The 24,189-nt window shown below is 42.9% G+C and overlaps 2 protein-coding genes across 3 annotated transcripts; one reads left to right on the forward strand and one right to left on the reverse strand.

The window, feature by feature from the left end:
- Positions 1 to 1,380: 1,380 nt before the first annotated feature.
- POLB (DNA polymerase beta) lies at positions 1,381 to 18,254 on the reverse strand. The gene is made up of 14 exons (XM_054998511.1): positions 18,133 to 18,254; positions 17,137 to 17,194; positions 15,471 to 15,537; positions 14,719 to 14,793; positions 13,400 to 13,458; positions 12,871 to 12,920; positions 11,947 to 11,998; positions 11,272 to 11,326; positions 11,114 to 11,186; positions 10,283 to 10,353; positions 6,857 to 6,943; positions 4,904 to 4,968; positions 2,233 to 2,372; positions 1,381 to 1,692 (listed from the first exon to the last, which is right to left on the reverse strand). Exons 1-14 carry the CDS (start codon positions 18,191 to 18,193, stop codon positions 1,598 to 1,600), a joined length of 1,008 nt encoding a protein of 335 aa, XP_054854486.1. The 5' UTR covers positions 18,194 to 18,254; the 3' UTR covers positions 1,381 to 1,597.
- A 1,260-nt stretch (positions 18,255 to 19,514) lies between these two features.
- UFM1 (ubiquitin fold modifier 1) lies at positions 19,515 to 23,880 on the forward strand. Of its 2 annotated transcripts, XM_054998315.1 has the most exons (6): positions 19,515 to 19,562; positions 19,647 to 19,703; positions 20,440 to 20,497; positions 20,730 to 20,769; positions 22,449 to 22,481; positions 22,866 to 23,880. In XM_054998315.1, coding segments are annotated over exons 1-6 (288 nt in total). In that variant the 5' UTR covers positions 19,515 to 19,560; the 3' UTR covers positions 22,964 to 23,880. The 2 variants fall into 2 exon arrangements, with proteins under 2 accessions (XP_054854290.1, XP_054854291.1); XM_054998316.1 differs by lacking the exon at positions 19,647 to 19,703 and having other exon boundaries at positions 19,525 to 19,562.
- The last annotated feature ends 309 nt before the right edge of the window (positions 23,881 to 24,189 follow it).

The raw sequence follows: 24,189 nt of genomic DNA on the forward strand, positions 1-24,189 counted from the left end.
GTGTTCTGTCCCCAGCAGGGGTCAGCCAGAGGCCCCTGGGAAGGTCATGCAAGCTTTAACTGTATAGTGCAGTTGCTGCTGCTTACTTAACTCTTCTGCTCTTGTTCGACTATATACAACACCTGCAATGCCAATGCAGAAGCAACTCCAAAGGTTTGGGTAGTCCGTACTGCCTGAAAAGCAGCTGCGGTCTTTTCCACAAAGGCACCAAGCAGCAAGAACACAAGCAGGAGAGCAGACAGGATCCAGATCATCTTTCGTCCTCTAAAGCTGGCAAGACATCACATTGCAAAACTGAAGCTCTTTTTAGCTCCACTGTGTAAAGGGTGTGCCACATGCCCCACTGATCTCAACCGAAGATGCTCAACTTTGGCTGGATTGTGTTTGATTTTTCCAACACCCACAGCTTGAGTGAAACACTCACATAAGAAGGGGGATGAAGTTCTTTCAAGGCACCACATCATGTGGTTGAAAGAAAAACTAAGCAATTTTTAGTGCCAGAAGCGATGATAAAATCTCCATGTATGTGTCAGTTCCCAACTTTACCTTTGAACTGCCATCTGCTCTCCAGCCAGCAAACACACCTTTGCCAGCTCCTCTAATTATATATTTTGAGGTTGAGCTGCTAATTAAGGCTGCTTCTGGGCATGAAGCCTTGGATGGCTTCACATTCTTTTAAGAAACAAAAGGTTATTTCTCACCACATCTTCCTCCTATATACCATTTACTGTATGTTCCACTTCGGCTCACTTCATATAGCTGCACCACCGGGTGCTTTCCAAAGTCAAGTGACGCCACTTGCATGAAGTAGATGTGCATTACACAGATCATACATGTAAGCAATTATTTATAAACCAATTATTTATAAACTTTGGAATAATTCTTTCCCCCCCAAGAAAGCTGCAATGAGTAATTATTCTGCAACGGAAGTATTATAGCCTGTTTTAACTACAGGCAGCACGTTAAACAAAAGGACCCAGCAGAATAACAGCAGGCAAAATAAAAAACAAGACATGTTTTATTTCTTGCTCTGAATTGTATTTTTTCTTTCAAAAATCTGTTGCCCATGAAAATTTAAAAATTAATCCATCTCTACAGGGGTTATTTAGTTTTGTTTTTTAAATTACAGAATAAAACAGGAGTTTCTCTGGGTTCCTGTGTGGCACCCTCAGTTCCAGATAGATTCCCCCCAAGGTGAAGGGCTAAATCCAGTCCACTCACTATCCCTTTTGAACAGTATCAGACAGCTTCTCTTCGAGTGAAGCCTGCCTTACAGCCCTGAACAAGCCCCACTGAAAAGTAAAAAAGGGACTCTGCATCTCCCACGAATGAGCAACACAGTCTACTGCAGAAGGCAAACATACATTTCTGCTGCACAGATTTGGATGCAGTGTCAGTTTATTTTGGAAATTTGGTAGCATGATCTATTTAAAAGGAAAATTAAAATTAAAGAATGTACACCAGTACATCACAGTTGGCAGCTTAATTACAGCATACTTTTTACCCAGAAGCGAAAAAAAAGTTCAAGAACAGTCAACCTTGTACACCTTCTATAAGAGAACCAAGCCCAAAGAAGGAGCCTTGAGCCACAGCGGCATCATTCGCTCCGTTCTTTCGGCTCTCGGTATTTCCACTGGATGTAGTCAAAGATGTCCTTTTCACTGTCCACCGGGAGGGGCTCTCCGGCAACCCCTACAAATGCAGCACAAAAGAGAAAGTCACAAATAATAATGGTTCTGCCTCTGTTTCTGCAGGTAAAGATGCAGGGTTTTGTTTTTTTTGCAAGCCAGCAAAACACGCATGCCACTCCCATTCCACAGCCAAAACTGTGAGCAGATTATGCAAATGATATTTTTCTTAAAAGGAGTTGCATTTTTGAGGCCACACATGCTAAAATGGCTTTAGATGGAACAAGGCATGTTAAAGGAACTCACTTTCAAAGCCCACATGAAGAGGGGACAGTGGGCCAGGATATGGCAGGCAACAGAAGATACAAGGAGGAGGGCCAATTCCTTTAGACACTAAAAGCATTACACTAAACTCAAACCCATCTTTACTTAGCATTGGCTTCACTTGCTCTCTGAAGTGCTAGACAGTTATGCTTCTTTTTCATCAGGAGTCTGACAAACAAATCAGATTCCCGAGCTTGCGACACAACTGCAGCCAGGCAGGAAGCCACTCCCATCTCTCGCCTGACCAAAATCAGCCTCAGGAATGAAGGAAAACATTCACCTGTAACACCCAAGGGCCGGATTGTGTATTCATTGAGGGTGAAGCCCTTTTCCAGGGCATGAGTGCGCATGTTCTTATTAAATATGTCGCTTCCAGTGAAGTACAGGACTCCGCAATAATACTGATCCTTGGGAATCAACCTATAGTGTAACCAAGAGAGACCAACTTCATTTTATGGCGATAAGAAGAAGCAGAATCTTGCCAGTCAAGCTGTCCTTTGAGAAAATCAGTTTCTGACCACCATAGCAGCCAGTACCACAGTTTAAATTGACTTAGCACTGCAGCCGTAGGGTTTTTTTTTAATCCTGATGCTGGGAAGGCAGGGTTTGGCTTACTTTAATTTTGAGACAGATGTTGCTGATTGATTCCCATTCGCTTATTTATTCCCATTCACTGATTTTTTAATTGTTTTGCTTTTATGTTCTATTTTATAAGCTGCCTTTTGATGCAGAATGCAAGAAAGAACTTAAGTTGAGACAGCCTGCCTTCACACACACTGCAATGTCAGCAACCTCTACAAGCTGCACAGGCAGGCACAGGGAAAAGCTAGAGGCACCAATGGGAAAGGCTGGATGAACATAAAGTGGCCTGCTGCTGCTGGCCTTTTAGAGAACACAACGCTGCTCCCTATAAGGAAGCAGAGAGCTGTTCCTCTCCTTTCTCTGGCCATAACTGCCGCCCCTAGATCACTTGCAAGAATACCACGACTGAATGGTCTTCAGAAGACATTTTAAATTGTTGCCTTCTCTATTCATCCCAGTTGACATCTGTAAGCCTCTGTCTTCACCCTTTTTCTAACTCTGTCATTTTATCTGGAAAATCATTAAGCAGGGACTGCCAACTGATATACTGCTGGAAAGGACAGCACCAACACAGTTGCATTCTCCTTCAGATTCACCTGATATACTTATTCACATTAAAATAGTCCATAAAACACAATCGCCTTGGACTTAACTTAGTCTGGACTCAATACAAACATGCACATATAAAACACAATTCAGATCAGAAGGTTCACACAAAATAAGTTAGAACTTTTAAATGTCGAGAAGCTGAGAAACTGATTATGCCTACTATGAGAGTTCGATCAATCGAGAAGGTTTCAGGACTTGGTCGTGGTGTTTTAGGGCCTATGAAAGCTATTTTACCACTGTTTATTTTGTCCTCTTTTTAGACCCCAAAAGGTGATTTAACAGGTGGTAGTCCACTAAGTGGAAAAAGCATGTTCACTCTTTGTTCAGCATACATCTTACAGAAGAACAGAAAACACATAATAGATTCCACTGCCTGAGCACCACAAGGACATAACTTCTGAAACTTCCCCTAAATCTTCCTGTTAGCTTTGCTAAGAGAAGCATATTAAAATGGACGAAAGAGAACAGCTAACAATAGGCAGGAACTGTAAGATAGGCTAGAGGTTTATTGTAAGCAAAGGGAAATAAGGGCACAAAGCCTAGAAAGAGGTGTGAGCGGTCTCGCCTAGCATCAGCGTCTAGCATTTGCCAGTCCAGCTTTTCAAGCCTTTCTAATACTACTGTACAGGCTTTGTTTAACCCCAACATTGATAAGCCAGTCACAGAAAGGCCCAGATCAGCAAATTTCTTGTCTGTCCTCTGGCTCCATAAGCTGGAATAGGAGTCAGGCTGAAGCCAGCTCACCATAGCTGGAAGGGAGTCAGACGGAATAAGAGACAGCCTAAACTTAATTGCTGCAGTCCAGGCTATGGTTGAAATTTGCATCCTGCTCGCCTCCGTCACAGGACCAATGAGGCTACACATCTAGGTGCTTCAAAAGGGCCACACAAGACGGTAGTTCGAACACATTTGCTAGAAGGATTAATAGTTTGAATCCAAGCTAGGGTTCCATATAATAGTTTTGCTTTACATTATCTTTGTTTTTTAAAATAGCTAATATTTAAGGATTCAGATTTGCAACATTTGCCAAATATTTTTAAAGTGTTATGAATACCAACTGCTGAAAGCAAGAGCAACGCGGCATTGTCAGCAAGGAGGAGGTGACCAGCCAACTGAGGGACACACAGGTCAGTAGAGGCAAATTTCTGAGGGAGGCCATATAAAAAAAATGGAAAAGACAGGGAGCAAGAACACAACTCCAATGTACCCCAAGTGACTGTGACCAAATCAGTAAGAGAGCCTTGGGTACTGTAATATAATTTCAAGTTGTTTGATTAGGAGTAACAGCCTCATAGGTATGGTTGTAGCTTCCACAGGCAGGTGCTAGAGACTTTAAATTAATAGAATAAAGCCTTCCCTTTTTATAGGATTAATATTTCTTGGCCAAATGAGCACTAACTAGTGCATGGTGCAGTGCAGAATTCTCTTTCCTGAAGCAATCTCCTCAAGACCCTTCAGGGACTTGGAACTCTATAGGAACTCTTTAGGAAACCATTAACTATTTTCCAAAAAGCTCTATTATTATGATTAATGGAAGTCAGTAATATCTTGGACCAAGTCCTGGATTTATACACCTCCTTTTCTATTCTAAGTACAGCCCTATATTGCTGCTTAGCTTTTATATAAAAGTTGACAGAGGCATAAGAATAGGCTCCTATCCTCTGGGTCTTCAAAGACAGACAATTCCTATAAAATCATCTAGCTTTTACATCAATATTCCTCATTAAAGGAAAGTTATGGTGTAAATACGCGGAAGTTACCTGATATCAATTCTCCTGAAAGGCACGTCAGCCTTCTCATCTTTGTTTGCAAGTCGACACACTCCCTGGAAGTAAAAATAGCTGTGAACAGAACAACAGTGGCGAGCTTCCCCACCCCGGGCTGAGCATGCTGTTTCCAGGGAGCTCCAAATCTGGCACTATGAGAAATGGAAACATTTTCTATGAAACGCAGAACTACTCTAAAACACCATGATTTGAAATGCCATGGAAACCAAATTTACTTTCACACAAATAAGGCTTTGTTGCTACTTTGTAGGAAACTTCTTACAAACGCCTGAGACCCCACCCAGGTTTAGGCCCCTGGACCACTCACCATCACAAGAGTGTGTTGGTTTGAAGCAGGCTTCTGGCATGCAGTGCTGGAGAGGCATATAAAAGTGGGAGGCAGTGGCCTTGTGCACAGCTTCCAAGTCCTGGCTGGTTATTTTCCTGTGTTACCCAGCCAGGGAGAGACTGGGAGACAAAAAAGGCCCTGGGAAGGGCCCCGCCCCTTGAATCGAGGGGGGAGGGAAGGAGGAAGAGGCCTGGCCACACCACCCCCAACAGAGGAGGGGAGGGAAGACGCAGGCTCACTACAGCTTCCACCCAGCTTGTGCTTACCCACATTTATTACGCAGAATTTTACCCAGCCTTTCTGCCATCATAGGGTCATAAAGGCTGCTAAAAAATTAAAGTAAAATCTCATCTTAAAAAGCATTAAAATCAGTACATAAATATATTATTAAAACAATTTGAAACCAGAGCTTAAAATTGATACAAAAAACTGAGGGAATGGCAATGAAATTAAAAAAAAAAGTCTTCATTTGCCTGAAGAAGATGGCAACAGTAGGGGACAGGTGAGTTTCCCAAAGAGAGAGAGCTCCAGAGTCTTGGTGCCACTACTAAGAAGGCCCTCTCCTGGGTTGCCACCCACCTGGTCTCAGAAGGCAGGGGCACCCGAAGCACCACACTGCACGGGGGCCTTTGGCTTGTAGCTCCTGCCTGCCTCGTGAGAGGTGCGGCTGCAGGCTTGCAGTAGTGGCAACTCCAGCCCTCTCTGCATGGGGGCTGCCAGCTTGCAGCAGCTCCCTCTTGGCTTTGCACATGGCCACTCCAAGGTTGGGATAGGCACAGCATGGAGGGGCAGATCCTCCAGGACACTGGACTTTCCCCAGTGGCCAATACACCCTGGTTGCTACTCACTTATACCCAAGCTCCATCAAGTCACATGCCACTCCCCCCGCTCCATATTATATTAGGAATTAATGGTCTCAAAACAACATGCCAGTTAAATGAGATTTTTTCAAAGTAAGGAAGGTTGTATTATGTTTATTCTAATTACACGATTTATATTTATTTGCTGCAAGACTTTTAAATCTCAGCGTAAGTGTTTTATAAGCACTTAGGCACAGTGAGAAAAAGGCATCTGCATACTATACAGACCCACTCAAAGTGGGGCTAGAATTCAACAGGCACACGGAGTTAGAGGCGTACTTGAAGGCCTCCCTCTCCCAATAATGCTTCAACTTGTAATTTGTGGTAAAACCCACATCAAAGGGAGACGCGGCATCTGCATCCGGACAAAGAACATTCTGCTGAAATACAAAACCGAGGCTTTCCTCTGGCTAAAGAGTTCCAACAGCTGAATCCTGTGGGAATGTTTTTAAGGGAATGCACTTTCTTCTGAGGTCAAACTTGAAAAGAGTTTTCCTTCACTTTGATACACAAAGTTTCAGGCTTCTTAGCATTTAACAAAAAACAAAATACACAGACAGACAAGTCTGGGCTTTGCTACATCCATTCTCTAGAATGCTGCATCCTCTCATCCAAATTAGAGAAGGGCTACAAACATGGCCCCAGTCGAGAACTTCACCGCCTGGCTTTTCCTGGCTCCTCCTTCCCAACTATTTGGCTCTCTTTCAAGACACAGAATTAAAACAAAAAGGTCCTTACCATGAATTTGGTGTCTCCCTTTGACAGTGTATCCGTGATAAAATCGATGTTTTCCAGCTGCGCCACAACTTGATGTAAAAGCTTCGGCTTAAAAAGCAACAGTGTGTGTCAAAATCTGAGAGGCAACAAGTAGATGCCCCAAACTGCAGGGCACAGAGGTCAAGGAACAGTTCCCTCCTCTCACACAGAATATTTAGGGTATGGAAGAGTCACTTAAGGAGAGCAATAAGGACAAGCATCAGGGAACAATGCAAGCCAAAAGCATTCTGGTGCCTGAGAAAGGGGAATCCAACAGCACTTGCCTTCCTCACATATTATTCAGCAGAAGCTTTGCTGAAATGAACAGGCTCTCCCATTCGCTCATCTCGGAGAGGCTTGGCAAGAACACCTTTGTTTGGACTGGGCCCTCAATCATACCTCTCCCCACCCCAACACCTTTCTCCTACCCATTGTGAATGGCGGTCATACCACCCTTCCTGGATAGACCACCAGTGTGTGTGTGCAGTGGTGGTCTTAGCCATGGTGCATCCAAGGCAACTACTCCAGGGCCCATGCTGGGGAGGAGCCCAATGGGGCTCCCTACCACCAGCTGCTCCCCCCTTATTCCGAAGCCCCCGTCACTGCAGTGCTGGCAGCTTCATTCAGTAGGGAGGAGGGAATGAAAGAAGCACAGGCCCCACATGACTGGCTAAGCAGGCGGGCAGGCAGGCTGTGTGTGAGAGGCCATGTGGATGGAACTGCAGTGAATAAAAAGGCCCTTAGGGACAATCTGGATTTGTCTTACTTCCAGAGTTTAACTGACCACCATTGTTGGAAGTGGGGAAGAATTATCACCCCAGATCAAATCAGTGGTAATCCTAAAATTGCTTGGCAAGAGCTCAGAACTTCCTCAACAGCATACATATGTAGCACCTTCTCTATTTTCATCTCATCTTTTAAGAAGTCATTTGCTGGTCAAGGCTTCCACAGAAACCATTATGCTGCCATGCTATGTAAAAAGTAGCAACCGACAGCAATTCATTAAAATGCCTCCCCTGCAAATCTGGCAATGTAGGAAAATGTGAAATTCAACAAGGGCTTCCCCCCTTTCAAGTCTATTCTCCCCTTCCCCAACTACGGGCAGCTTCTTGAGCCCAGAACCAGATCTGGGAGCATCTGATGCTACAACAGTGTTTTTTTTTTTTGAAAATTTTTTTATTGGGTTAGGATCAATTATTTTCACATTACAATCAATTCTCCCATTTCCCAATTTCTAACCCCCTCCCTTTCCCCCCTTTTTTGTTGACTTCCAACAGTTTTCCAACCCTTTGTCCCTTTTCCCTTACTCCTTTTATATTCCTCTATCTAACAAATATATATTCTCCCTTTATTCTAAGCAATAATTCTTTAACTATTTTTGATACTCTGTACCCTAACTTTGAGTCCCTTTTTCCATGTTGGATAAACAATTTATCCCATTTTTCATAATTTCAAATATTTCTATAGATCATAAACCATATAAACCATACATTCATATAAGTCAACCAATTTAACTTATGCTCTATGTATTACTCATTCTACATATCTTCTTCTTTCTGCTTTAGTTATATTTAATTACATTACTGTTTTTGTTCCCCTTCAATTATAAATCTATATAACTATCATCATATAATATCAATCAATTTGACTCATATATATCTTCAGATAAACTTATTCAGTTTGGTACATTATACAAATTTTACCAAAAATAATGTTAATTAGTCAGTCCTTATGATTAATCCTTATGGTTAATTATTTTCTATCAATATTCTATATATTATTCTACATATAATAATCTAATGACATAACTGCTTAGAAATTTTCATTTACCTCTTCTCCCCCCCGGTAAAGTCACCCCCCTCTGCATTTTATTGTATTTCAATAGTTCTCAAACTGCCACAGTTCTCCTCCCACCTCCCATTTCTTCACCAAATATTGTTTCAGCTTCTCCCAGTCTGTGTTGAACTGTCCTGGGTCAAGGTTTCTCAATTTTCTTGTCATTTTATCCATTTCCGCCATATACAGCAATTTGTAAATCCAGTCTTCGATAGTTGACACTTCTTGTACTTTCCATTTTTGCGCATACAAAAGTCTAGCTGCTGCTGTCATGTAAAATAACAATGTCCTGTGTTGAGCTGGAATGCCCTCCATTCCCAAGTTCAGTAGCAGGAGTTCTGGGTTCTTATTAATTTGAAATTGTAAAATCTCACTTATTACTCTTATTATTTCCCCCCAGTACTGCCTAGCTACCTCACACGTCCACCACATATGATACAGGGAACCCTCATGTTTTTTACATTTCCAGCATTTGTTAGAGGTATTCAAATTCCCTAGCGCAATCTTCTTTGGTGTCATGTACCAACGATAAATCATTTTGTAAATGTTCTCTTTAATATTAGTACACGTCGTAGTCTTCATTGTAGTCTTCCACAAGTATTCCCATGCCTCCATTGTTATTTCTTTATTGAAATTTATGGCCCACTTCACCATTTGTACTTTAACTGTTTCATCTTCAGTATACCATTTCAACAGTACTTGGTATACCTTAGAAATTTCCTTCTTGTCATCTTTTAAAAGTGTCTGCTCTAGTTCCGAATTCTCTGTTCTTATGCCTCCCTTTGCAGAGTCCGAATTGTAAAGATCTCTGATCTGTCTGTACTGAAACCAGTCATAATTTGGTGATAACTCGTCCTGTGTCTTTATTTTAAGTTTAGAAGACTCTATTCGGGTTATCTCCTTGTAAGTTAAACACTGTTGCTCAGTATCGACAGCTCTCGGATCTATTACCTCATATGGAACCACCCACAGGGGGGTTCCTTCTTGTAAATAGTCTCTGTACTTCCTCCAGGTTACATATAGGCTTCTCCGTATATAATGATGTAAGAACATCGAATTCACTTTTACTTTATCATACCATAGATATGCATGCCATCCAAATATTTTTTGTATCCCTCTAGGGCCAATAATTTCTTATTCTTCAGCGTCATCCAATCTTTCAACCACACTAGGCAGATTGCGTCGTAGTAAAGTCTTAGATTGGGCAGTTGCATTCCGCCTCTTTCTTTTGCATCTTGTAAAACTTTGATTTTCACTCGAGGCTTCTTGCCTGCCCAGACAAAATCTGATATTTTCCTCTGCCATTTTTCAAACTGCTTAGAGTCCCGAATAATTGGTATTGTCTGTAGCAAAAACATTACTCCATCTCTCCATCTCTCGCTCAGATCTAATACGCTTTTTGGCCCCTCCAAATTCAATTCAATTCTGGTAATTCCCATCTATACCTGATTTTCATGTCCTTGATGCTACAACAGTGTTGATGCCAAGCAGGAGTGAATATAAAACAGAAAACACTCACACATGTGCTTGCTTTGACAGCCCAAATACTAAAATTGGAACACAGAAACCTACCTGCTTGGAGGATTCAGAAGTGAAGTTTGGATGGGTCAGGAGGATATCCATATCCCCACTGGATTCAGCACCTATACAAATAGAAGATGTAGGAAAAATGAATCCTGGAGGCAATAAATAAGCCATAAACGAGATCTGCAATTTTATGTTTCCTTGCATCTGGTCTTTGGCTTTACAATGATTTTAAAATCAGAGTTAGCATGTTGGATTTGGCAAGCAGAAATTATGTGACTGAATTGTTAGAATAATCCAACAATGCATTCCTACTCTTTACCTGCCTTGAAGTTAGAATGCAGTAGGAAGCAAATTATTCCTCTTCACTTGCTCTACTTACCCATCCTACTATATAAAAGAGAAGCCATATTGGCGATGACTCACTTTTTATTCTTGTGTAGGCGCACTCTGGCCCCTGGAGGCCCCAAGGAGGCTGTGGCAGCACAGGAGAATCCCAGCACAGCACTGTGCCCCTCCCAAGACCCTGCAGTGACCGCAGAGGCAGTGGGGAGGTATGGTGGCATGGCCCTCCCAAGTCCTCGCAGTGGTCACAAGGGCAGCGGGGAGGACCGGCACAGTGGCATGTCCCAATTCCCTGCAGCAGGGGCCTGCCAAATCAGTTTTCTAGAGCCTGTTGTATTTTTCTACACAACAGGTGTTGTTTCTAGTTTTAAATAAACACAAAGAGCACACAGATCCACAAAGCAACATGAACACACACACCAGGCTGAACACCTACGTTTCAAATAAAAGCATTTTTGCAACCCAAAGGGCCAAGACAATAAACCTGTAAAACAACTAAACAGGAGGAATGCTTATGTTATCTGAAACACCAACCTCGGCGGAAGCTGCCACACACTGTAGCGATGTATTTGGGGTCCACTTTCTTGACCTCATTCAACACGATTTCCTGTCACAGGGAAAACCGTATCATTTGATCTTTCTTTCTTTGACGTTTGTATCTTTCCCTTTAGTGAGAAGATGTCCCTGCTTACCTGCATCTCTAACATCTCTTCCCTAGGAATTCTTTTCTCAAAATCTTCAAAATACCTGTATATGCAATATAAATGGGGTTTAGAGAAAAGCAAAGGTGGTGATTCTACATATATTTATTTGCATGCAGATTATGTTGAAAACAAATATACTAACTCTGTCAAGGAATGAGAATTAATAAATCATACCATGAATACCGAAGTCTGATTCAAAAGATACCTGGGATCATCAGACCCCCTCAAAATGGCTTTTACTCAGAAATAGATTGTCTAAATCAGCCTTACACCTGGGACAGACTAAATACTACATAAACTTAGTACTATATGGATAGACTCAATATGCTGGATAGCTATTAGTTAAATCAATCACTTACCAGACCAAGTTTACAGAGGGAAAGCCTCAATATTACCCGTTTTTCTTCTAAACACCCCTGGCATTACACAATTGAGCCAAGTAATCTAATCTCACTTTTCAATTTGCAATCTATGAAGAAGTCAGATCTGCATTCTTAATATGACAAAAAGTGAACTAAAAGCTGAAACTCTCTTGGAGAGTTTGCCTTCAGCAACCAACTAGAGGCTGGATAAACACTGCTCTTTGAAGAGATTTCTATCTCCAGGAGGACACACATTCAAGCCTATCAAAAAGCTCTTGGAGAAACAAAATATATGTCTTACTTCAACCCAATTCGTTGATGGTGGTTCAATTTATGCTCATTTTTCTTCAGATCTAGAAAGAAAGGAGTAATATAATCAGTCTAGCACTTTTTAAACTTTTTAATTTGGCATTCTCTTTTTGGAGAACAGGCCTGTACACAGTCATGCATCTGTGAATTACGATCCCAGTGGCATCATGAACCTGGCTAATGTAGGACCAATTTATTTATTTCTCAAATTCTACATGCTTTCCACTAACCCAATGGGTTCTTACAATGAGTTACAGAAGAATAAAATTACAAAAAATGGACACCCCCCACCCCGGCAAACGATTAAACCCCTAAATTATAAATACTAAAAAGGGAAAACTGGCTGACTTTGGCATGAAGAGAGGGGAAGAACAGCATATAGGAAAAACAGCTTCTTCAAGATAAAGTTGTACAGGGGTGTAGGGATCAAGAAGGAAAAGCAGCGATTGGTGTCCAGGAGCCTCAGACAGAGAAGAGGCACCACCAATGCTACAGGATTTAAAATCATTAGTGAAGTCTATAATTTTAGATGTGGGGGATAATTTCACAAAGACAGCTATCCTAAGCATGTCTTCTCCAAATCCTAGCCAGGTCTATTCAGTGGGGCTTATTCCCAGGAAAGCATTCTTAGGATTGCACTGAGGGTCTGAGTAGCAGTTACTTAGAAAAGAGAAATCTGCATTGTTTGGTACATATTTCTTAAGAGCATCAAGATTACAAGAAAACACAAAATACAAGCAGCCAAATGCGCTAAATTTCCAAGATATTCAACACCTGCAGTACTGGGGAAGGAGGAAAGAGAGCTTCAGTGTGGAGAGACTGTTACCCTACTCTGACAAATACGAAAGCACACTTGCAGCATTGTGAATTGCTTGTTCCCTCCCGCCATGACAGACCGTCCACAAAGTGGACTCACCTTCCAGGGTCTTAATTCCTTCATCCACAAACTTCCTGGCAGCGGCAGGGCTGCAGAGAGACAAGGCAGCTTAGAATCTCTAGCACAACAACTCATTCCAGTATCAGCTGAGGGACTGGTGTGGCATTTCAAAAAGAAACAAACAGCAACCAATTGATGGGGACCAAGTAAGCTAACTGTGTGTAACTACACAAATATTGAAACAATAAGAGAGGGGAAATTGAAGGGCTTTGCAGATAAAGGAGGGAGGGCTCTAATGCCACTGCCAAGGACCAAAGGTTGGAAAACCAGGAGATTTGCACCCAGAAAAATATATTAAACTCTCCAACAAGAGTTCTGGACAAGATCAACAATCTGCTACCCATGCAGCCAGCCAGATTAAGAGATCAGAGCAGATGCCTTTCCAAAGCCAAGGGAGATCCTGAATCGACACCACCATCAACCGCCCCCACCCCCAATATTTTCATTTTCCATCTTTTAGACAATTTGGGTATCCTGATCCCATTTTTAAAAATGCATACACATTTACCCTATGCCGCTGACTCTGGTCAGGAAGTTGATAGAAGAGCTTGTATCATCTTGTCTAATCTTAAAAAAAGGGACAGAAACAGTTGGATGACCTTTGAAAAGGAAGTTCATAAATACACAATTCAAGAACTGGCAAAATGTCGAGGAGCAAAATGCAGCTCCGGGAAACTCTGCACGAAAAGTTTTATATTGTGCCTTTGGTGTGTACTGGGGGCCAAATAGACACTTGCCCTTGTGCTCTCCCCCTTCCAGCTATGGCTGGATTGGGAAGCACAAGGGAAGAAGATGGAGGCACCAGCACAAACTCAAGGGCTCAAGAAGGCCGTGCAGAGGTGGGCTGCCTCTGAGGCAAAATTGGGGGGGGGGATGACGACGTCTCAATGACAGAGCATCTGCTTTGCATGCAGAAGGGTCCCACCCCGGCATCTCCAGTTAAAAAGGATCACCTAGTAGGTGAGGTGAAAGACCCTGACCTAAGACTCTGGAGAGCAGCTAGTCTGAGCAGATAATACTTGTTGGAACAATGGCCTGATTCAGTATAAGGCAACTTCATGTGATTCAGAATTTAAAAGGGGCAGTCCCATGGGAAGAGCTGCCTAAAACTGTATTAACAAATGACTTTCAAAGCAACAGTTACGAATAAAGGTATACACTGTAATTACATTACATTGTAATTATATTACATTAATGTAATGTAATTTTAAATTGTATGTTGGTTGTAATCCGCCCTGAGCCTGCTGCTGTGGGGAGGGCAGAATATAAATCGAATATAAATAAATAAATAAATTTCAGAGGGGTAAATAAATAAATAAATTTCCAAATGAGTAGCCACGTAAGTGAGTAGCAGTAAAATAAAACAGGAGTCTAGTGGTACCATAAAGACTAAGGACATTCTTGAGGGGGAGCCATGTTAGCTCATTGCAGCCCAAAGAATGGCACCTTAAAGGATTAACCCATTTGTTGGAAATTAAGCTTTTATGAGCAGAATCCTCGGGTGGCAAATATGAATATACATAGAAAGAAACAGAACAAGGGCAGAGAAAGGAGAGAAGTTATTACAAAATAAAAGAACAAAATTAAAGCGAGTAGTGGCATTTCTATGCTGGACACAAGAAAACTAGATCCTATCCAAAGAATAAAGGCCCCCATCTAAAGAGGGCTGGGCCACTCCAAACTGCTGGTGAGTTGGCAGAGCAGTTAAGCCAGCTGCTCCCAGTTTCACAGTGTTAAATCTGCCTATGAATTCCAACTCAGCAGTTTTATGCTGGCATCCTCTGCTCTTTGGGGTTTCAATAAATGTATAAAATTCCAAACACTTACCTTTTCTATTTTACGTAGTTTACCAGTGGATAAAAACTCATCAATTTTTTCGGCAATTTTAGCTCCTACTCCATCCTACAGAATACAAGGAAATGGGCAAATATAAATGAAGCACCAGGAAGGCTGTTCATGAGGGAGACCAGCAGAATGAACTCCGATGTCAAGCGAATTTACATCCATTAGCCAAGTGTATGCAAAAAAAGGGACATGTAGCATGAAAATGTTTTTTAAAAAGATGTTAGCCACCCCCAAGCATGGACCATTCTAACAAGAGGGGCACAAGCTGCTGTGAAGTTCAGCCACGGAGATGAACGGGGCTGTGCTCAAGCACAACTGTTCAAAAGGCCAATTATTTACACAAAACCTGTCTCCTGCTTGCTTTTCTCATTGCATTACAAAGCTACTTTACCTTATTTATTTAGATGTTTACACCCCACTTTTCTCCAGGGCAAGGAGTCAAAGCGGATTACATCATTCTCCCCTCTACCATTTTATTATTGTAACGAGCACCCAGTGAGGTAGGCTAGGTTGAGAGACAGTAACTGGCCCAGCATTGCCCAGTGAGTGGGGATTTGAACCTGGGCCTTCCAGATCCAAGCCTGACCCTCTAACCACTACATCGCACTGGCTCATAAGTTGCATTTGAAACCTTCATCCAAACAATAGACACGCAAGCAGATGAATGTCACAATTCTAAATGAGTCATGAGAGACAGGGGAACAGCCTGTTCCTACTGGCTTGACAGAACTTACCAGTTTCTTTGCTTCAGCTCCACTTTTTATCTTACTTGGATACTTGGATATTACTGAAGCAGCTTTCCTACATAAAGAAAAGAAAATTCTGCATTCCAGGCTCCTCCATAAATATTTAGCATGAAATCTATATGAAATGCACCCTGCAAATCCAGTGAAGAGCTGCCCCTCTGGAAATACTATCAATTACAGAGAAGGAAGGACAAGACTAACAGTGAAATCCTAAGCAGACTTACTCCAGTCTAAGCCCATTGCTTTCAATGGGCTTAGACTGGAGTAACTCTGCTTGGGATTTCACTATAAATGCAGCTTCTCTCTTTTTCATCTGCCTACGCCAAGTTGTGTTGCAGGTTCTGCAGACTATCTAAATGCAGTTTTGTGAAAATCACGATTGGGCCAAGACAGAGGACATAGTTCTATCCAAACCCAGCTGGTGCAGTGTTACTGAAGCTGTTCGTGAACAGGCCCATGTTTTTACATGTTGCCACATCCAAGGGGTGAGATTGAGTTTTGCCAGGCATACTGTCTTTGTGTTGCTCAATTACACCTGACTTCATGGAACAGCAGTCCCCAACCTTGATGAGGCTTTGCGCACTTTGGAATTTTAAGAAAGGGTAGTGAACACCACTCTAAAATGAACGCCATAGGGAATTCTAACTCTAATCCTTCCCCATACAGATTTTTAAAATGGCATTTCAATTAAATGAGACACTGAAGGAGGATGGGGGAGAGAAGATTTTGGTTTCTGTAGGGTGCCAAATTTTCAGGTAATCATGAATTGCACATGCTTACTAACATTTCTGCAACCCAAACATGTTGGGATAGGTAGGCGTTAATTATCATCTGAAAGTCTTTCCAGTTTACTGACAGAGGAATCTAGCTAAAGCCAAAACAGGCAATGTACACATAAGCCTGTGTATACTGGAATTTATCTGATGCGTGTGAAGATGTTCTGGATGTCATAAGTGCTAGGAGGACCCTAGCTGAGACTGAGGCAGCATAAATTCCCCTCCTTCCTTATCTATTTAGGATTTTCTCATATTTACTTTCACTTATGATAGGTGAGGGTCCTTCCCTCGCCTTCTTCTCTACTGCTGATGGAATTGTTGCGGTGAAGCAGTTTCAAGGAAACACATACTCCAATGACAAATGGAATCAAACTGTGAGCTCAGATGCCCATCACCCAACATGAACTTTGCAAGAGGGGGCTAGAACTTGTGTCCTCCTCCTTGCCAAGCTCCTCACCACAACTGCAAAACTTCTGTCCTTCCATTGCCTTTAGCACACCATAAAGTTGGCTGAGAAGCAGTGGAGATGAAGGACAGAGAGACGTGAGAGGGAGAGTTAATGCAACAGGAAGGAAGGAATGTGATCAATGGCAGGGTAGAAAAGGAGAGGACAAAAGAAGGACAGAACATGAATAGGGCAAAGGAGGACAAAGGGATGGGAACTTGAAAGGGGAACAGAGAAGAAGGGGGGAAGAAGTCAGGTAAGAAGGCAGCAAGTGGGTACCATGATGGGCATTGCTGGTACATACATTTTGTATGATGCCATGGCATGAAAATCATATATCAGTAAAGTACATGAACTCACTCTGACCTCTACTGACCAGAGTTCCAGTTAGCCCCCAGCCTAAAGTAAATGATCTCCAAAGTACAGGCTTTACCTGTAGGCATTGTACTTGTGGATGGCTCTATTCACATTCCTCTCATAGTTGGCCAGTTCTGAAAAGAAGATTCCTTTTAGTTCTGAAAAGTTGCACAAGTTAAAATGGTACAAAATGGGCAAAGTCAAGCATATTTAAGTGCTTTTAAGTTCAAGGGAAGATCTAAGCCCCTCTTGAAATCTGGTAGACTGAGAAGTGCTTATGGTTACCCATTTGTGCAAATCTGATAGTCTGTAAAAAGGACACACCTCCCCTCCAGTTCCAAAATGGAGCAAACAAATAAAGTACTAGGACAGTGGTTCCCAAAATAAGCAGTACTACCTCCTGGGAATGGTAGGATTACATGGGGGGGGGTGTTAAGAGGCAATGGGATGGCGGGGGGTGTTGGAGGTTGCCTCTTTGACGCATTATTATGACTGACCAGGTTAGAGCCTTGAATGAAACACGGTTTAAGTTTCTGCCTCTGCATGGTGCTGAAATCTTGTGAGAAGTATCGGGATTTTTAGTAAACATGCCACCAGAGCTCTAGTCAGAACATATTTCAAGAAACTGGCATCACTGTGTGTGTTGAATGTTATTGTTATTTCCCTTTCTGAGTCATGCAGACTGCTTTTTATAGGGTAGTGGGGCACTGGAGATGAGTTTAGGGTACTAAGGGCGTGTTGTCCCGAAGGAGTGTGAGCAGCACTGCGCTAGGAGGAAAGGAGGCAAGGGCCAAAGAAGCGCAGGGAGCTGCCCCACCTGGGCAGAACCGCAGAATTCCTCCTCGCTTGGGGCATTCCGAAGCCAGGCGCCTCTAAGCTGGGCGCCCGGGCTGCAGTGGCCCCAGTCAGAGAGAGGGCCCGGGGCTCCTGCACATCCGCCCTCCGCGTTGCCTGGCTGAGGCTGAGCCCAGCCTGCGATCCGGGGCCAACCCTGCGCGAAAGGGGCCCGGCGGCTTCGCGGGGGGTGAAGCTCGTCGCAGTCCACCGAGTTCGCTCCCGAGCGGACACCCACCGGTCAGGAAGTCCGTGATGCCCTCGTTGGGGTTCTCCTGCGGCGCCTTCCGCTTGCTCATGTCGCCTTCGGCCGGGCCAAGGCTGCCGCCGGCCCAGCTGGCCACCCCGCAACGACATCCGCTTCCGCCGGCCCAGCTTCCGGGGGCGCGGCCGCCCACAACGCGTGTCGTCCGGACGCCAAGACTGCCGGGCGCGCCGCCTGCGGCTTTCCTGCCCGGGTCGAGAGCGGGCTCAGCTCGAAAGGCGGCCTGTTGTTGGGCTTGGTCAGGTCCGTGTTTCCTTGGTTGCCATCTCCAGGTTGGGAAGTTCCTGGAGATCTGGTGGCTGGAGCCTTGAGAAGAACCTCAGAAGGCTGCTGTTATTGTCAGCCCGCCTCGGTTGCAAAAATAGCAAGGGTTGTGACCTGGTGTTTTGCCCAGTGATTTACACCAAGACTTGGAGAACTTTGAAGAGGAAAAACCTTCACGAAATAAGGAGGAACGGAGTTTCAACAAGTAAAAACGTTCTTAGCCCGCCCAAATATGGCGGCGAGCGCTTTTATACCTTTCTTCTTGAGACAAGGGCTCTGTTTGGAGGAAAACACACCTCTTTTTGTTTCTGTGCCTTAGTGGATCTTTCTCTTCTCCTTATTTCTGTCGCTCAAACTAGTTCTTGTTTATCGCTACTCCCTTGGTGTCTAAGCTGTTCTCTTCCATTGTTATACATTGATGGCCAAGTAACTAAACTGCTTTGTATTCGAGCTAGGAAGAAATAATGGCTGTGCTTTTGCTCACACCTTTCTAACTGAGATCAAAAGCGGATTACACAGTGCGAGTGAAAATACAATATAATCAAACCATTAGGACATTCACTGATCAAGGTACAATAATGTCAGTAAAAGATACAATTGTCAGTGAAAGACGCAATAGGGTACGGAAGCAGAAAAAATTTGAAAAGCAGGCATAAAACCAAAGAGAAATCTGTCTGAAACAAAACACAACTAAATTGCATGGCATGCTTAGCGACGTGGAAAACCCCAGTAGGTGCATGTCTGTCATTATGCAATAGAGTCGCATATAATCCCTGTCCCCACCAATATATCTGTTTACGACACAGCCCTATAACCTGGATAGATGATGATATAATGCCATATAGAGTCCCCTTCCAAACCAGCAATTTAATAACACCAACAACAATAATAATTCCTCCAGGGAGAACTGATTCCTGTGGCCTGGAGAGCAGTTGTAATTTCGGGAGATCTCCAGCCACCACCTGGAGGTTGGGAACCATACTTGGAATCAGAGGCTCCATGTTGGCTCCCAGATAGGCGTCCGAATGAAAACCGGAAGTAAATGCTCTTGACTTTTCCTCTTTGGGGAGGGTTGACTACAGAGGGTTCCGGAAGTGACGTTAACTTGTACGCCCGGGAGCTGCTTGACAGGAGACGATGTGAGTTGGCTGCGTGGTGCAGTTCTGCCTCTGCTCCGTTCTCCCGGGTCTAACCCCGTGTCTATCTCCCTTTCTCCCTCGCAGGGCCAAGGTCACTTTTAAGGTCACGCTCACTTCGGACCCGCGACTGCCTTATAAAGTGTGAGTCTGTCCCTACCCACCCCGCGAGGCAACGCCGGCCTCAGCGGTGCGCATGCGCTTTTCCTCCCGACACGTCGCTCTAATGTGCCTTGGCCCAGAGAGAACCTCATGGGGGCGCTACAGGCTGAAAATCTGAGAGCTGCTGGGCTTGGTCAGAGCTATTTTGCGAGCTTGGATAGTAATACTTTCCTCCTCCTGCAGCATCCGACCACGGAAAATCTGGAGTTAAGGCAACAGTTATTTTCATAATGCAACAACCAGAATGAACCTCCCCCCACGCCAATGTTCTGAGTAGTGTCCCTCTAGTAATTGCCTCGAGGGTTTCATCTGTCCTGCCCTGCCCTTTTGATTGTAGCCCTATTTACATATGGCAGTGAATGCATGTATATGCTGAATGGTACATGTGCACATATGTTTGTAAGAAAGAGCCACCACATGGTCACTTTGCAAATGAAACTGGGAACCAGCAGGGGGATTAATGTGGAATTTGAATCACACATTTAGCTGTATGTATGTTGAAAGTAACTTGAGAATGATTTAATATGCATATAAAGGAAAATAAAGTGTATGCTGTACATGGAGGGTACGTGTAACTTGTGAAGAGGGCTACTGTAGAAGGATATGGGGATAATAATTGCGACCAGTTGCCATTCCTGCCTTTTGCAGCATTGCTGTTTCTCAGTATGTTCAGTTATGAAATGCGGACAAGAAATTTGTGGCTTTCTATATATTACAGGTTAAGCGTGCCTGAAAATACACCTTTCACAGCTGTCTTGAAGTTTGCGGCAGAAGAAGTAAGTGGGTTTCTGGTAATATTTTTGTGTATCTGCTGTTTGTTTTATTAAAAAGATTTATAATTGTTTAAAAATCCCCAGAATCTTAAATCAGAACAATAGTAATTTCTTCTGTCTGCAATACAGAATTTCATTAATAGACTTTTTGCATAAAATGCACAAGAAAGAATTGTTGCATCTCATCATTTTTAACATTGGTTTTAACATGTTTTAACATTTCTGCTTCTTTTAGTTCAAAGTTCCTGCAGCAACAAGTGCCATTATAACAAATGGTGAGTCAGCTTGTGTTTGTGCTACAGCTTAGTAAACTCTAAACAAGTCCAATATCAACTAGAACAGGGTCTACCACCACTAGAAGCTCCCCCAAATCCCAAATGACAGAGCACCATGTCAGAAGCACTATTGAGTTTTTCTGCTCATGCATTCAAACAAGCACGTAGATGATGGTAGAAAAGCTAGCGGGAAAAGCTGGACAAGCAACTGGTTGTGGTATTGCTTTCACTTTGCTTTGCTTTCCACATGGAGTGTTCCTTCCATCAGAGTTTCAGCCTTATGGGTAGAACCAACATGGTGCCTATAATCCAGGGCTTGACAAATCCTAGGTGCCAGGTCACTGTGGTGTCTCATATTTTTAGCAATAATTTTATTGTAATGTCCCTTGCCATTTCTCAGTGTAACCACAGAACTTATTTATCATTTTGCATCAGAATGTTTTGTTGTATGACACAAAAATAAACTCATAAAGTTCTTATCATTGTTTGTTTATATATAAACTTGACACCTTTAATAGTGCTGGATGAAATCATTTCATAGCCAGTTGCTTTCTATACTGGCTCCAAGATTCAATTAAATGGAGCGTTTTAGAGCAATGCTGGAATCATGAGAAATTGGGGAGAAGTTAGAAGTTAAGTTTTTTATTGTGGTGACCACCCGGGTTACCCTTCTATTTAATTATATACAACACTTTGTGTAGAAACTAGAAAGAAGTGAGGATTAGGTGTTGTGGTAGCAATTAGAAAAGTCATTCACATTTGAAACCCTGAAGGCTGAAAAGTAGGTCCAGCTCCACCCTAAGTCTTTGGGCTGGCTCACAGAGCCGTATTCATAGAGCTGGTGGCTGCAGCTCTTCCTTCCGTGCTCAAAAGTCTGTCCTTCCAGAAAAGTTAGGGGAGTCCAGCTCCAGCTCTGCCACTGCCCCGGTTCAGATCCCTCAGGACGGGGGAGCTCCCATGAACACAGGCAGCCACGTTACTCCTGGAGGACCAGTTTAGTTGTTTTGACTTGAACTGGCTAAGAGCTTCCAGGAGTCAAACCCAGGACATGCTCACTGGATGGAGAAAGTGGATCTTGAGAGCCTAGTCAGGAGCAGCAGCCATGAAGGCGCCCTTTGGGTTTTCTGACGTTGCTATTAAGCAGGCAAGGAAGAGGAGCAGCACTTGCTGTCATTTTTGCTACCATCATTGCCATGGGAAGATGTGGTATTACCAGTGTAGCTGAAAGTGCTGCCTTGTTTCCTACCTTTTGCACTTAAGATGGCCCACAGAGGGCTGTCCAAGTCCAAAACCAGGAGTCACCACTGCTCTGAAAACACCATTGGCAGCTTTTTAGCAACTTAACCAGAGGTTCCAGAGCTTGGTATAATATTGCTGAAGTTCAATAGTGCATTTTTCTCACTTGTTATTGGCTGCTATCATTAAAGCTGGTTAGTGCTAGCCAGCAAGAGGTAGTCTAGAAAGCCTTCTAGTTCTCACTTAGTTGACAGTGGTAGAAGTTGAGCAAGAGTGTGACTGTACTCATATTCAAATTCCCCTCTCCTATAAAACTCTGGAAAATTTGTCAGTAGATTTTTTGGGAAGTTGGTACATATCATTGATTCTAGGTTTCTTTAGCACCTGTAGGCCTGATGTTGCATGTGTTTGTGTACAATTTAATGTTTTCCCTCTTTTCCCAGATGGAATAGGAATAAATCCTGCACAGACAGCTGGTAAGTAGCAATCTGGGGTCTGATTTTTAAAACCTGAATATTTTCTAAGTGTAGGCTTTTAATAAAGCCACATCCTCAAAAGGATATCCCACAGATCCTTTATTGTTCTATTTGTAGCCCCCACTATTATTCTGTTTCATGCCATCATTTCTGTTGACAGCATACCTTTGTGTAGAGTGGCCTTAATGGAACGTGAATCTTACTGTGCCTTGTTGGACAACGTAAAATGGGCAGTGACCACTCTGTTTGAACATACTCTACCTTGCCCGCCCGCCCCCCGGAGTCACAAAAATGTGTTCAACTGAAGGCCTAGATTAAAATAAAAGCATAAACCTCTGGATGTATACTTTAAGTAGTAATTAGTTTTCTTTCATTCCCCATTAGGAAATGTTTTCCTGAAACATGGTTCAGAATTACGACTTATTCCCAGAGATCGTGTTGGGAGATGTTGGCCTGGGCTTCCAAGGAAAGAATATAAATAGCAGACAACTTGATCAGTAAGCATCTCCAACAGTGACAAATTAGCCTCCTTTGCCATAATGCAGAGTATCTTGCAATTTATATCTCCCTGCAAAATCATTATGCAGCAGCAGTTTGCCTGCTAAGAAGAATGGCCTTGGAAGTTGAATGGGTTTGTCTTGTCTTTCTCATCTGTTGGAAGTTTACGGAAATATCAAGCTGTACTTGCTGCATCATCTTCCTAGGTAGGGAAGACTTCTAAATGGGAGCCTCTCTTTGAAATCTGAATACAACTACTCCACTCCAGTGATTCCTTCCAAGTGTGGAGGCTCCAGAGCAATTACAAAGCTCTGTTTGCTAAGGCTTCCCTATTCACTTAAATGGAACAAACACGCTGTTCTGTGTGACCTTGCGCTAAGGTTTCTTCTCCACTGAAGTGAACAGGAAAAGTCTGCCTATTTTGTGATCTTTCCATTTGCACAGGAGCACAAGAATAGTCGTTTAGCTTGCAGAATTTAATCTTGAGCCATCAGAATATCTTTAAGAACATCTTCAGTTTGATAGGCTTTATGGAAAACAAGTACATCATTGTATAAATAGAAAAGCATAGAAGTACACTGAATTTCAAGAGCTCTGGCATTCATAGCATCTATCCCCACAGTGTCTGATATCTTTCAGTTAAATTCTTTGGACTTACGCCTCTACCAAAAGTTCTGTACTACATTCCAGCAACAACAAAATCATTCAAAGACTGCTATTCTGTGAGGAGAAACAGCGCTTCTAAAATGTGTTTATAGTTATTACATCAGTGGTGGACTTCCCTCCATAGAAATCACTGGCTTGTTTATTCGGAATGTCACACTATAGTTTCAAGACTGCCTGTTACCATGAAATGCATTGCATTTTACACTGGCTGGCTAATAAATTTTTCTGCACATGATCTAGCTTGTTGGGTTATTCAGTGCAAAAAGCAGAGCAGTTGCCCCTGCCAAGTTTTTGAAATGAGGTGGGAGAGAGTCAGACTGAGATCTACAATCCATACCATTCTAAATCCCTCTGAATTAGTGGCTTGGTACATTATGTCTTAAGTCTTATCTTTCTTTCCCTCCACTAACCCCCTTATTACAAGCAGATCGGGGAGGGAGACCAAAGCCAACTTCTGCCAGTCTTCTCAGTTACACACGTAAGTGCCATTGCAAACAGAGTTCCTCTATTCTGTAGTCCTAAGGAGGAATGAAAGAGCTCTGCC

Source organism: Eublepharis macularius, chromosome 14, assembly GCF_028583425.1.
Source record: "Eublepharis macularius isolate TG4126 chromosome 14, MPM_Emac_v1.0, whole genome shotgun sequence".
Taxonomy (NCBI): domain Eukaryota; kingdom Metazoa; phylum Chordata; class Lepidosauria; order Squamata; family Eublepharidae; genus Eublepharis; species Eublepharis macularius.

Excerpts from the sequence above, each read along its gene's own strand:
- POLB (XM_054998511.1), bottom strand. The coding sequence starts at position 18,193 with ATGAGCAAGCGGAAGGCGCCGCAGGAGAACCCCAACGAGGGCATCACG. Across the intron at positions 12,921-13,399 it reads ACCAGAGTCAGCGGCATAGG|CCCTGCCGCTGCCAGGAAGT; the intron begins GTAAATGTGTAT and ends GTCTCTCTGCAG. Across the intron at positions 6,944-10,282 it reads CTTCTGAATCCTCCAAGCAG|CCGAAGCTTTTACATCAAGT; the intron begins GTAGGTTTCTGT and ends TTGCTTTTTAAG.
- UFM1 (XM_054998315.1), top strand. Across the intron at positions 20,498-20,729 it reads TGAAGTTTGCGGCAGAAGAA|TTCAAAGTTCCTGCAGCAAC; the intron begins GTAAGTGGGTTT and ends TGCTTCTTTTAG. Across the intron at positions 20,770-22,448 it reads AAGTGCCATTATAACAAATG|ATGGAATAGGAATAAATCCT; the intron begins GTGAGTCAGCTT and ends CTCTTTTCCCAG.